General features: G+C 40.7%; 1 protein-coding gene across 3 annotated transcripts in view; it reads right to left on the minus strand.

The window, feature by feature from the left end:
* The window catches only part of Itga1 (integrin subunit alpha 1), a 166,156-nt gene that overhangs the window by 61,063 nt on the left and 90,459 nt on the right, over positions 1–14,634 (minus strand). For all 3 annotated transcript variants that reach the window (XR_010063584.1, XM_039101763.2, NM_030994.2), the window contains 3 exon segments: positions 10,500–10,648; positions 7,479–7,629; positions 2,458–2,623 (listed from right to left, as the gene is read on the minus strand). Coding sequence is in view for 2 of the 3 variants with exons in the window: in XM_039101763.2 (XP_038957691.1) it covers positions 2,458–2,623; positions 7,479–7,629; positions 10,500–10,648 (466 nt within the window). In the remaining variant the exon portion in view is untranslated.

A 14,634-nucleotide genomic window follows, 5' to 3' on the forward strand; every position in this document is an offset into this window, starting at 1 on the left:
TTTCCCCAAAGTTGAATAAAAAGGGAACTCCATACCATTCCCTGACCTATTTATTCAACGTCTGAGCTGGCTTGATTCACTAGATGTCGTTGTGCAAGGCAGACTCTCCTAACTGCAGCCATTTACATAAATCGGGACAGGAAGTGGAGATTTCCCAAGCAACTGGGGGAAAGGCCTTGTCTAATCTCATTATGAAAATAGTAGACACTAATGTTCTGAACGGACTGCTGTTTGGTGCCAATCCCAGGGAGGCAGAAGTGGAGGCAGCAGAACCTTGCCTAGAAAAGAAAAACAGAAACAGCAGACAACCCAGATGGCTTTGAGCCTTGGTAATGCAGCGTTTGGACATTTCTTGAAGCATTTGGATGTTTTAGAAAGGAGCTTTAACTGGGGGTTGGTTAGGTTAGGGAAAAAAAATCTTAAAATGCCATTTCAGGCAAAATAAGTCATGTCCCCGACAGTGTAGCTGCATTTGGCCAGTTCTAGGTTGTATTTGCTTTCTTACTTAAAGAATATTAAGAAATGCTACTTATGATATTTAAATGACTAGTGTAATAGTACAGAAAATCCAGCTCAAGTTGGATATGCTACAAGTAGCATTATACAGACCAAACAGGTTATATTTAAAAATCTATTACTGATATGTTTTAAACTACGATTGTTACACACACACACACACACACACACACACACACACACACACACACACACACACACACGTAATAACAATTCAGGTAAAAGGAGCATGAATTTGAAGGATGGCAGGGAGGGTTACCCAGGAGGGACTTGAAGGCAGAAAGAAAAGGAGGAGTGCTGTAATTATAGTCTCAAAAATAAAGTAAAATGAAAGATGCACCCATTTACAGATTCTGTCTTGGCCTGTGTTATTAAACGTTAAAAGGGCACGCTCATTTGGAAGACTGGCCATGACCTGGCCTCTTGCTAAATAACATCCTAGTGGCTACTGAAAGACCAAAGCCGTGTGACAGAGACGTGCTCAGGACGCAGGACAACTGAGCCGTTCAGACACTGCTGTGACTTTAGACTACTAAGGATTCAAGTGCTCTGTCTCTGGAGGCATAGCATAAAAGGGGGTGGGGGACAGAGAAATTCCTTCTGCCTGGGCTCTCAGTCCTCATCATCCCCCAAACAAACCAGGCTCCTGAGCACTGACTCAGACTTGAAAGGGTCAGTAAAGCCAGTATCATTCTCACTGAAAGAGAATCGCACAAGCAGGAAGAGATGAGAGCTACACAGTGCACAGCAGACAACAGCGCTATCATGAGTCATGAGAAGGCTTTTTTATGTGCACGTACATGTATGTATGCGCTCGGTTGCAAAGCAAAGCGTTAGTTAGCGTGGGCTACTCAAGAAATACTGAAAACTATTGCTTTCCATCGCTTTCTTGAACTGGAGATATAATGAAGTTGGAGAGCAGTTGTCTGGCATATATAAGGCCCTGGGTTCAGTTCCCACCATAACACACACACACACACACACACACACACACACACACACACACACACGCACACACACACACAAGTATTTTTTTTCCTACATTTTTCTTGCTCACTGAAACTCGGATACTCATTCAAAATAGTCTACCCTTTTAAAATCCATGTCTCATCCCCACGTTCTCTTTCATTTGTTATTAACAGGTTCTGCTGGGAAATTCGGGAGAGAGCTTTTAACAGCCACAGAAGTGACACTTTGACAGTGACTTCCTGAAGACAGTCAGTGGAACAAAGATGCCTCAGAAGGGCAAAAGATTTCTGTGATTTCTCCAAGTGGGGATCTGGGGTGTGACTTCTGAGAGTCCCCAGCCTTCAAAAAATGTGAAAAATAGTTACCAGTCAGAGATCAGTCATTTGTTACTCGATGACACTCCCACCTAAGGGACTAGCATTCTCTGTAGCCTCTGCAGCCAGTTAGCACAGAAAAAGTCAAAAGAAAACTCTTTAGGGGCGTGGCACGGTTGGAGGACCCTAGCGGATGAAGAGTTGCAGCCAAAGGGCTTGAAGCAAAACTCCGGGAAGAGCTTTAGAAATTCACAAAGAGCAATTACAGAGGAAACAACAGAAAAGAAGCACTTGCCTCAGAACACTCAAGGAACAAAAACACAGTGGGAAAAATAAGAGTTGAGCTAGTGGCTCACATTCTAGACCTGTGACACTGAAAAGGAAGAAGGCGTGCTGGGGCGTTTGCGTTCTTGCACACGTCTATGCTGACCGCTGTGCTGCCCAGCCTTCCTGTGCACCATCACAGCCTAACAAGGTCAGCTTCTAGCCAACGTGGGTTTCTGAAAAGTAGCTCCAGTCATACGAAAGAGAATTATTCTCCGGTGGCTGTTGCACACAGTAAAAATGAGGTAGTAATGTGCTGAGAGTAATATCCCAAACCCATCACATTAAGTTTGAATCTTACAAAGGACACGCGGATTAGGAGAGACAGTCATACCTTCCAAAGCGAATATCCTTTCTCCAAGAGCTTTAACAATAGTGACCAGGGCCAACTCATCCGAGACATTGAAGAAGTGCTTTTCCGTGGGCTCGCTTGCGATCGATTTTATTTCCTCCACAAATTTTTCAGTGCTTAAGTTCCCCCTGTTATAGTGGCCAAGGATCTAGGGCACAACAAAAATGGTGAGAACGTACTCATGCATGATATCTTATGGGAATATTTGTGGAAGTTTTTTTGAGTACATGGTTTTCATAATATTGACTCCTGCAAATATTTATCTTATTTTTCATTATGCCTGTTTATCTCTGAGTGTCTGGTGGGTGTGTGTACCTGAGTGCAGATTCCTTTGGAGGCCAGAGAGATCAAGCCACCTGAAGCTGGAGTTACAGGCAGTTGTTTATGTACATATTTGTTACACAAGTGTGCATGTACACATGCATGCGCATGCATTTTTCTTAAAGACTCGTGAAAGTTCTTTGTGTGTTCTGACATGAAGTCTTTTATGTTCATTTCATTTCTATGAGAAGTCACCATTAACCATGTTTCTTCTTTAAGGCATTTGTGTACAATTTTGCCTGTGTAAAAATGCCCATGTTTGCAATAATATGTACATTTTTAAACTAAAAATCCCCAGTACAAAGATATGTCCTAATTTTATACTTTAAAATTGTCAGTATAAAATTGTCAGTAAATTTAACAATGTCAGTATCAGGAAAGATAATCAAATAAGTTAGTACCACAGTTATTCTTTTTTATTTCTGCTTATAAGATGTAGAACTAAGTGTACTCTTATAAGATGCCTGCCCATATTTTTCCATTTATTTTTTTATTTACTTTACATCTTGATTGCTGTCCCCTTCCCTCCCTTCCCTTTCTCCCTCACTCAGCCCCTCCCCCCTTCTTTGAGAAGGAGGAGACCCCTGCTGGGTACCAATCCACCCTGGCATACCAAGTCACTGCAGGACTACTACCTGCATATATTTAAAGATTTTCTTTTTTTCATAATGAAAATGTTCCTTTTGTAATAAAGCATGTTTAGTGTTTATTTCATTACAAACGACTTGAAGATTATTAGTTTTCACTTTTAAATATCCATGCCTCCCTTAATATACTATCACAAACTGAGGACAACTTAAATGCTTGTAAATAAGGCTCCACGGGTGATGGTTGATTCCTAAAATGGACAGCATAGTAAATGTAAGGAGCACCAGTATAAAAAACACACAGGTAATCTTGCATGACATGCAAAACACAAACAAATCCACACTATGTGACTGTTTCCATGGAGACCAGAATCAGTAACTGAAATAAGTTATAAAAGTCGTTGCAATAGGAGGTTCGTATTAGAAGAAAGCACAGGGAACTTTCTGGAAGTGGAAGAACAGGATTTTAACAGGTATCTTTACAGTGTGCACTTTGAAGTCGCTCCTTGCATGGATACATTTTTCACTGCATGTAAATGCTAGCCCGACTCTAAAAAAGAACTGAACTGGATGAACATACATCAATGTAAATGTTTTAAAAGTTCGAACTACTGTACACAACACAGCAGCCATTATATTCTATAAAGTTAAAAACTAAGCCATTATTGAATTTCAGTTTTCAGATATATGGACATTGGTGCTACAAAATTATTTCAGAAGAAGATGAAGGGATTACAAGTGCACAATTTGGGTATGGCTATGCAGGGTTTAAAACGTGGTTTTAAAGTGAGGTTTGAGATGGTAGGTTACAGATTGATATTTCGATAAGACATATAGATATATACTTACAAAAAATGGAGGAAAACCCAAGAAGTATTTACATAGTTCTTCCTACGACCTATGACCCACAACGGGCTTACTTGCCTCCCACTATGAACAGGGGTTGAAAGCAACGGCAGAATCACTCTGATGCACACTAAGTGTTAATGTGAGAATTATGAGTTGAGTCTGCTCCAGTCAGCAAGTGCATGGAGGCTTTGCATGATGTGCTTGCCCCTTTCCCTGGGGAACATCAGTGACCAGCACAGAGGAAATGTCACATTTCAACACCAGAGGACTCCGAGCCAACTCCCTCCTCTTCACTTTTCAGACCCCAGGGACCCAGTCCATCTTAGCTCTTTCACAGGCTTGATGTACTTACAGTGGATGAACTATGTGGATCCCTCTGCGTTCCTACTGTTTACCTGTTCGATACATTTTTGTAACATCCTGGGAAAATAAACCAACATTGATCCTGTTTGCTTCTTACCTACGGTGTTCGAGTCTAACTATTGGATTGACACATCAGTTCCCACTTGGGTATATTTAAAGAATAAAAATAAAACAGCTAAGTACGATGTCAGAGAATATGCTAAGGTGCGGGAATTACTGTGACCTCATATGACCTTGAACCATCTTATGTCACAGATGATAACAAGGACAGAAAACTACTGGGATCTTTCACCCAAGGGCCTGGGAGTTTATAAACCTGTTTTCTACGAAAACAAATAAGAAACTTAAATAATACAGCTAATGTTTCTTACTGCTTCATACGCCTCAAAGCATTTTAACTCTGCTAATATCTATCCGAAAGAAGATTTCGCAACTGAAATCTCCTTGAGGCAGAGACGTCAAAGTAAAGTGTGCAGAGCATTCATGTGTGGCATCATGTCCTTCATTTGAAAACATAAATGGAATGGTGAGATCCTTACGGATGTCTAATCTACATCTGAGTGCATAAGTGGTTTATACCTTGCAGCCATTATCACCTAAGAGGAGTTCCTGAGTATCTAGTAATGCCCGACGGACCGATCTAATACTCTCCATTGACAGAAATGGATGACTAAAAGCCAACTCACGACCTCTCCGAATATGAAAATTTAACAGGACATATTTGAATCTTTAAAATAGGGAATTTCTATTACCAATATTTAATTCTCTGAGGGAGCCATTTCCTGTCAAAACACATTTCTGTGTTGTTCAGGATCAAATACTGGGAACAGACAGAGTAGAAGGATTAGTCCAGACAGCAACTGACACAAGGGAATGGTCCAGACACCTGAGATAGAATAGTCCAGACAACAACTGAGGTCGAGTTTATGTTTGTGTGGATGCATTCAGTGTGAATGGACTCTGAGGTTCCTGAAGACTTTCTATGTTGTTGCATAAACGAGTGAAAGTAGCATTCGTGTCTTGTATTTTAGTTTGATCTCAAATAATGAACATGGTATACTGGGGAAAAGAGACACGAATTAGAAAAAATAATAAATAATTATTGTTAAATGAGAATTATTTTTGTTTAATACAGCTTTCAAGAACAGTTTGAAAATAACTCACTAACGGTTTAATGCGAGACACATCGATATACGGTTCTTCATGAAGATCAACAAGATTTTGAAATCTCCTTTTGACTAGATGGGAAGCGATGTATGACTATCAAATAAAATTCCCAATAAGCAAAGCAAGGAAACACTAACCATGTCACCAGACATGATGCAGAATGGTGGATTCACTAAAAAGTTGTGCACTGCCATTGTCATTCTGGGGAAGCGTCCCTAATGTTGGTTTTGTGTGCCTTTGCTGAATATTAAGTGCTCCCACGAGGGAGGCAAGCAATCTAGGCTGAACTACGTCCTCAACACCAATGCTATTAATTCTGATGATGGCTAATACTGTTTATGGCCTGCATCCATGGTACTTGGAATGCCAACTAGTTCCTCTGGGGGGAAGCAGAAAAGTGAGGTTATCTGTGATACTCAGACGTCTGGACCCAGTGAGCAAGCTCTGGCCTTATACACTGAAGAAAGAGACCAGCAACAGACTAAATGTCACTCATTATGTGGAGGGAAAGGCAAGGGCATTTCAAATTATTCTCAACCATGAATTCAAACATAGTTACATTGTAGCAGCAAAGAAGTAATAAAGCGTTTGATAATAACTGGCAAGTAAAAATAGTAATAAGGAGAATGATAGTATATATATATATATATATATATATATATATATATCCAAATAAAATAAGAAAATGCTTCAGACAGATATTATCACTTTATATACAAATTGTCTTGTTTATAAAATGGAGTGCCTTGCCCCTAAGGAAGCTGGGAATCATATCCTGGAACTTTTTTCTGTGTGTGAATCCCACCTCCCACTTCCTAACATCATTCATGCTTTTGAAGGAAAAAGGTAAATTCATTGATTGGATGTTTGAAAACTAATACAGATAATACATAATTATTGTTTGTAAAGAGTTCAGGGTGAGCTCTTAGGATTTCAAATCCTTTCTCCTTGCTTAAAAACAAAACAAAACAAAACAAGACAAATCAATTTTAGTGAATGAAAGAATGCTTGATTTCAGAAATAAGAGAAGCCTACCCCTAGACTGAAGGCACTACAGGGATATGAATTGGCAGCTGAAAGGAAGAGCTGGATGTACTCTACGGGGGAGTTCTCTGAAGGTTTCTGAGCAAGGAGACCCAGATCCCCTTTATCTTTTAAACACGAGGCTCTTAAGAACTCATGGTTGTGAACTCCTTGAAAGGATGAGAGGCAGAGATGATGTTTATTGTGGCCACTGGTGTCACTGACTCTTCATGTGGTGAGACAGGCAGGCAGACAGACAGACAGAAAAACTGACTGGAAATCTGACAGAGGACGAAGCTCAGAATGTTAAGGACCTGCTCTCTTGTCCCAGGAACAATATGCAGCGAAGAATGTGTACAAAGGTAGGTATGTTTGTGTGTGAGTGTGTGTGTGTGTGTGTGTGTGTGTGTGTGTGTGTGTGTGACCCTGCAACAGTGTGCTCTGCCCCTTCCCACGCTCTGCCTTCCCCTCCCTTCTAGTTCTTGCATCTGGGAAATGTGATGACCTGGGACAGCATAAAGAGACAGATAGAAGGGCCACAGAAATACCGCGATTGGCTTGCTAGTGGATGATTATAAAAGACATCTTCTGAACCTGGCTTCTCAAATTTCACCAAGTATTCCTAAGAAGTAATGTTTATTGCTTAGTCTACGATGTCTGTCTCATGAGTTTCCAAGCTAGCAAGGTACTTACAGCTATGGAAAATCGCTGAATGTTTTCGTCCTCGCAGTCTTGGATGACCTGTTTCAGGCGATAGTTGTCATGCGATTCTCCGTCGGTCACAATAACCATGACTTTTTTAACTCCCCTCCTGGCACCCCGAGCTTCAGTGAATGCCTCTTTCCTGAAGGTAACACAGACCAAAGGGAGGTTGATCAAACTCAGCCCAAAGTTAGGCAAAATGAAGAAACCCAACAAAACTATAGCCATTCTGCACAGCTTAATGCATCCCTTTGGGATGACCATGACCTTCACCGACGGAAGTGAGAGGCACTGTGATCTTGCCTGCAATAGTTCCATAGGTTTTGCACAAGATGGCAGCTCGCCAATTTAAAACTTACCGCATATGTCCCTACTCCTAAATCACTCTAGAGTTTCCTTCTTTGGGAACTTTAAAGGGACGTTGTGACTGGTGTCAGTGTGGACAACGCTCATGTCTAGTATCAGAAGTGAAGCTTGGATTGTGAAGCCAGTAGAAAGAGGAATTTTTTTTATTTCATTTACCTTCAGCAAGAACCAAGTCAAGTTGGTCTAGCATAAACCCCCTCACTCTGTAGGCCGGCTGTCCTGGAACTCATAGAGATCGATCTGTTCTGCCTGCAGAGTGCTGGTGCATGGACCACCAACCAGCAAAGGCTAAGCTTTAAAAGAAGTTTGGACTGGAGTAGCTATGCGATTTAGACAATTCTACTTCCTTAGCAGATCACCCAGACTTTCTAATTCTCTGAAAGACCTAAGTCATAACTGAACTTAATGAGTATCAGCTGAAGGAGACAATGAGCGCTCCTATTAAAGAGAAAGTCTGGTTGCCCTGAAACCAGAGCTGACTTTCTAGAACAGAAGAGCAGCCAACCGCAGGACTGCAGACTCCACCCTTTCCATTCCAAGTACGTCCCTGAAGGAGTTGGCCTGTCTGGAACACCAGCATCCGATGTCCTTTCTTGGAATGAAGCATCCTCCTCCCCATGGGCCTTTAAAATTTTAAGTCTCGGGAGGGTCACTTACTTTGGGACAGGAGAATCTAGAGTTTATAAGTAATTACATAATGCAAGCCTAGTTACAGGAATAAAAAAGAAGGGAACATTCAAAACTATTATGACCCGAAGTGTCTGAATTCACTGAAAATGGAGATAACAGATTCCGAAATATTCAAAATATTTTTTTGTAATTGGCCCCTCCTAAAGGGAATAAAACACAGTCAACACTGAGCTTACTCGTGAAAAATTAGTGTGTGAGACAAACAGTGCTGCGGCATCGTTGCAGACTCTTCGTGCAACCCCAAACTCGGGGAGGCCCTGCTAGCCGTGTGGGCAGACCCCATATAAGGCCATGGTATTTCATGTGGCATTTATACAGGAGTGGAAGCAGCTATGATGAATCTTCCATTACTTACGAAGATAAATATTCATTCGTAGGCAGCGGTCTTTGGAAAATGCAGGACTCTTTATAGGCTCGGTGCTTTCAAAGCATACTCTCACTCACTCTGAGTGTCTGTTCACGCTCAGTCAGTTACCGAGAGCACTTTCAGGGTACCGACACAAACGTGCTCGATGTGCATGCTAATCTGTAATCCTACAAGAGGATCACTGCACAATTACTCCGGGTGTTTGTGCTGTGTGCGTGTGCGCGCGCGCGCGCGTGCCAGTGTGTGAGTGTGTGTGTGTCTGCATGTGCGAGTGTGCGTGTGGATGTCTGCGAGCGTGAGCGCGAGTGTGTGTTGTGTGTGTGTGTGTGTGTGTGTGTGTGTGTGTGTGTGTGTTTTCCCATAAAATTTGAACCGTGGGCTTTCCTAGCATTAATGGCTTCCAAATGGCATTGACTCACAGGCGGGTGGAGTGTAAACTTGACAAATTAGCTTTTCAAAATCAGCCGAGAGTCCGGAGGTCGAAACTACTCGACAGAAGAATTTGTAATAGGAGTCAGATCCCTTAGGAAGCTTGTGAGTTAGGGTTTGCTGAGAGCTTTCCTGGGTTTGAGAATGGCAGAAGGAAGCACCAGAGATAAAAACTAAAGGAGACTGGAAACAGAGAGAGTGAGTTCAAGGACAGCCAGGGCTACACAGGGGCACCCTGTTTCATAAAATAAAAGAAAGCAAAACAATCTTATATGGGGGCCAGGGCAATAGCCCAGTCATCTGGAATACGCAAGCATTTACACACACACACACACACACACACACACACACACACAACTATATGAAAGCTACAAAAATCCTATACCAAGTGCTAGAGATACAAGACCATGGTCGAAAATATAAACTGAGTAGACAATGGACTATATTTTGATCCATTTATTGAAAGGCCTAGAAATTAAAAATAAAAACCAAATGGACACAAGAACGAATATTAAGCATCAGTCAGTAGCAACATAACAGAAGAGACTTTTGTTAGGTTTCTAATTGATTCACTATCAGTTAGATCTTTGAAACGAAAGAGAAAGACAAGCAGGGCCATGAGACTCTATTACTGTCCACAGTGATTGTCCAGTAGCAAGCCTTTTTAACAGAATTTGAAAAGTAATATGATATTGAGTATTGTCAAGGTGAACATTGAGTTAAACCTCAAAAGGCAAAGCTAGCTGGCTGTTATATTGCACAGTCTTTTGTATTATTTATTTTTACTTTCTCTTTTCTTTTTGAGATTATTATATAAATCCACCACTTACTTCTCCCTTCCCTTCCAAGTCCTCCCATATATCCCTTAACGCTCTTTCAAATTCATGACCATTTTTTTCATTAATTCCTGTTATTCCCATCCCCCACCCCACACTTAAAAAAAAACCCTGCTCACTCAGCATAATGTTACTCATATGTATGTTTTCAGGGCTGACCAATGGATAAAGCTATAAAACACCTCCTGTACCCAAGGCTCAGGAATATTCCAGAAGAGGAGATAGAAAGGTTACAAGAGGCAAAAGATCAGGAATTTGCCATGAGAGTCTGTCCTTCAGGACTGTCACCTCTAAAGTCTTCCCAATAGGATTTTTAGTCCGTACCTGGCTGTGTCTATTCCAAGGGCTGTCATCGTTTGGAGGCCTCCCTGTCGGCCTATTTTGTTTGCTGCGACAAGGACCTCTTCTGTGGATGAATACTTATTGAGGTTGAACTCATGGGTTACATTCTCTCCATACTGTACAATCCCGACCTGAAACAGCAAGCCACTGTTGAGTACACATCTTAGCAAGATTCCCTGCTCATTTTTCTTGAGTTTAAGCATATAGGGCCAGTAGAATACCTTTTAGCTTTTCAGGTTAAGTGTCAGAAGTGATCACTATGTAAAGGCCACCTTCTACCGTGGCCACTCCGAGAATATGAACAGTCCCAACAGAACTGCTGCTACTTTCTGTCCTGTCAAAAAATGTTACCCAGTGATTCCAGTAGGCTCAAAGCGTACACCGCCATATTTTAACATTCTTTTGTTTTCTTTTCTTTATATGACTGATTCACAGTATAGTAACAAATTATCACATTTAATAAATGGGAAACAGTCTTAAAAACTAATTTAATGGCTGGGGGTATAGCTCAATGGTAAAGAGCTTTTTTCATGTCCCTGGGGCCCTGGGTTCAATCTCAGTAGGGAAGGAAACAAAACAAAGCAAAATCAAGCTCACGCTCCAGTGAAGAGGTAGAAAGAGGTCTAGCCTCAGAAATGTCAAAACGCTCCCTTCTTAGGATCCCCCCATTCTTCAGTTACCATGAGCTGCTAGCTTCTAGTAATTTAAAGGAGGTGTGAATAGACAGACAAAATAACTGACAATATTTTGAAAAAAAATAGAATATATTAATTCTCCCTTACCTCAGTCATGAGGTAAAAAAAGGAAGTGGAGAATCTATATAATTATGAGGTAAGGCATGTATTATAATCTGAATGAACATGAACTTTGCTTATCCCAGTCTAGAATAACCTTGTTCCCCCATGGATAGAATTTTCCCCCAATCTCTCTGCTATACATCCAAAGACCATGGGTTATTAAATTGGAATTTTATTTTTTATGGGAATAAAGGGTAGGACGTAGCCAACTAGTTACATGAAAGATGAAAAATGAATGAGAACAAAACCATGGCTCCAATTTGGGTTATTTTTTTGACTTATTATTAAATATGATAGATGTTTTTATTATACTTTTTAGATTTAAAATTACTTTCTCTAATAACAATAGAGATTCAGATTATCAATTCTGAGGGATATTGACCTTAGAAAGAAGAATCCATAAACCCTTTTCACTTTTTGCCTTTGTAAATATGTGACATAAATGGAAATGAAACATTTTTGTCAGTAAGATATTGATTATACATAATCCTAAGTACCTGGTCTCACACACACTTCCATGACGTCATTTGTTCGGGAATGTAAGACATCTCACCTCACTTTTATTCTCACAGTTTTAGGTAATTAGTCAGGAATCTAAAACAGTAAAAACTCCCACTCCCATCATTCTTGGGACAGTCTGGAATATTCCCTTCTCTTCTGCCTTTGACCTCGTGAGCCTTGAGACTCTCTCTAGCTCATGGTTGACACCTCTCCTCAAGGGCCTATCTTAGATTTTAGTATCTGCAAGAGCAGTAATAGCTCCCGAGTCTCAATCCTAAGGGTCCTCCCCTCTGGCCATCAACATCTGCTCGCTTTTGTACTCCATCTAAGTTACCAGTGACTGACAACACCAAGACCTCACAACTGCAGTATCTTCATAAACCTAATATTTTAAGGTTAGATTCCATGGCACGACCACTGTAATCATTTACTTACAAAAATCTAATTTATTTAACCTCTTTCCCCTTTCACTAACCCACCTGACTAACTTCCAACTCTAGCTACATTCATATATCTTCTCTGTGTGTGATTCTACAGTGTTAGATTTTTCTACACAAAAGTGAACAGGCTTGTACATTGGGCTCCCTCTACAGTTATGTCTATGACTCTCACATGGTGCCTCACACTTGAGCCCCACCCAAACAGTCATACAACTTGCTTATAATGGATGTAATCTGTTCCCATTTATTGATTTCAACAGATTTTTGTCAAGGGCTGTTAACTCTCCCAGGGGAAAGCGTTTATTGCCAACTGTGCTTAAAAAAGAAGTCACAGGAAAGGGACAGAAATCATGGCAACTATTCAAGGCTGCCGGATGCTAGGTGAGTGTTAGTGCTTCGCTTTTGCAACATGGCTTACGTGTCTCAAAAAACCTGCTGTGAATGTTGGGTTATCTGAACAAATTATCTTCACACTAAAAACTAAGGAAACTCAAAATCTTGGTGTGGTGGTTTGAATGAGAATGTCTCCCATAGACTATGATGTTTGAGTACTTAGTCCCCAATTGGAGGCATTGGCTGGGAAGATTTAGGAGTTGTGACCTTTCTGGAAGTAATGTGTCACTGGATGCGGGCTTGGAGAGCTAAAGACTCGCACCCTTTCTAGTTCATTCTCTGGTTTTCACACTCGTGGTTCAGCTTCTGCTCTGACTGCCACACCTGTGCTTGCTGTCATGTTTGGGTTCCAAGTCCCTTGGAATCTTAAGTCAATTACACTCTTCTTCTATACACTTCCTTGTTTATGGTGTTTTATCACAGCAATAGAAAAGGTAGTATACACAGTAATCAGAGGTAAGTTCTTTATTTTTTATCCTTATTTATTTGTTCATCGTTTATCTGTCTGTCCACCATTTCTCTCTCTCTCTCTCTCTCTCTCTCTCTCTCTCTCTCTGTGTTTCTATCTTCTATTTATCATCTATTTTATCTATTTATCTATCGTCTATCTATCTATCTATCTATCTATCTATCTATCTATCTATCTATCTACCTACCTACCTACCTACCTAATCTGTCTGTCAAATAGGTATTTTCTCTCTATCCTGTATATATGTATCTATCATGTTTTTCTGTGTCTGTCTACCTATATCTATCTTTGTATCTATGTATCATATATCTCTCTATGTGTATATGTATCTCCATGTAATATGTAATACATAGATGACTATATACATATATACATACATATATATATATATATATTCATCATCTGTCTATCTTCTATTGTTAATCTCATAACACATGTGTCACTTCTGAACACTTTTTCATTGTAAATGTTAAGATACAAGTGAAATTAAGAGTATTCAGTTCCCTCACCTTTTCTAGGTGCCTGACTTCTAACTACCCTACCTGAGGCTGTTTTCAGTTGACTATCTTTAGGGTCCCAAACTGTTTTGCCTTAAAAATGTAAAGAACAGGAACCTCTACGGATGTTTCTTCCTCTCAACCCATCTTTCCCTCCTTTAGGTAGAATCTAAGTGCAGAGAGCAGCAGACCAGTGTCTGAGCTCAAGCTCCACATCCCTTTCAGATGAGACTGAGGCCTGGACCTCACTACTCTACTTTGCTCCCCCAGATCCTTCCTTGTTTTCTACTGGAAGAACTTCCCTAATAATCAATACCACGGAATCCTCCTCCCATAATCTCTTGGGAACTGGACTTCAGGCCTTGTCTGTGCTTCCTCAATCCTACCTAAGCCCAGCCCAGACATCAGAGCCTTTAACATCAGCCACAGCAGTGGATGTCCTCAGAGTGCTCACTCTCAAGTCCTGCCAGAGAAGAATGAGATGATACCTGAAACACTTCGGCCATTGTACCCGTTCCCCATGCAAAATCCCCAATTGCTCTCCACAGCTGAAAAATGGGGTTTGACATAGAAAAACCCTCATTTTCAAAAGAAAAGAGATAAAATATAATGTCACTCATTGAAATGCCAGGTTCCTTTTTTTAAAAAGAGAGTTAATACTAGACAGTGTGACACACGCCTTTAATCCCAGCACTCTGGAGGCATAGGCAGGCAGATCTCTACGGGTTTGAGGTCAGTCTTGTTTGCAGAAGGAGTTCCAGGACAGTAAGGGCTACATAAAGAAACCCTGTCTTGGGGTTGGGGATTTAGCTCAGTGGTAGAGCGCTTGCCTAGGAAGCGCAAGGCCCTGGGTTCGGTCCCCAGCTCCGAAAAAAAGAACCAAAAAAAAACCAAACAAACAAAAAAAAAAAAAGAAACCCTGTCTCAAAACACCAAGGCATAAATATAAATAAATAAATAATAAATATAAAAAATAAAATAAAATGTTTCTCTCCCATCCACCAGTGGTCTGGCCTTCTT

This window comes from Rattus norvegicus, chromosome 2, assembly GCF_036323735.1.
Source record: "Rattus norvegicus strain BN/NHsdMcwi chromosome 2, GRCr8, whole genome shotgun sequence".
Lineage (NCBI taxonomy): Eukaryota > Metazoa > Chordata > Mammalia > Rodentia > Muridae > Rattus > Rattus norvegicus.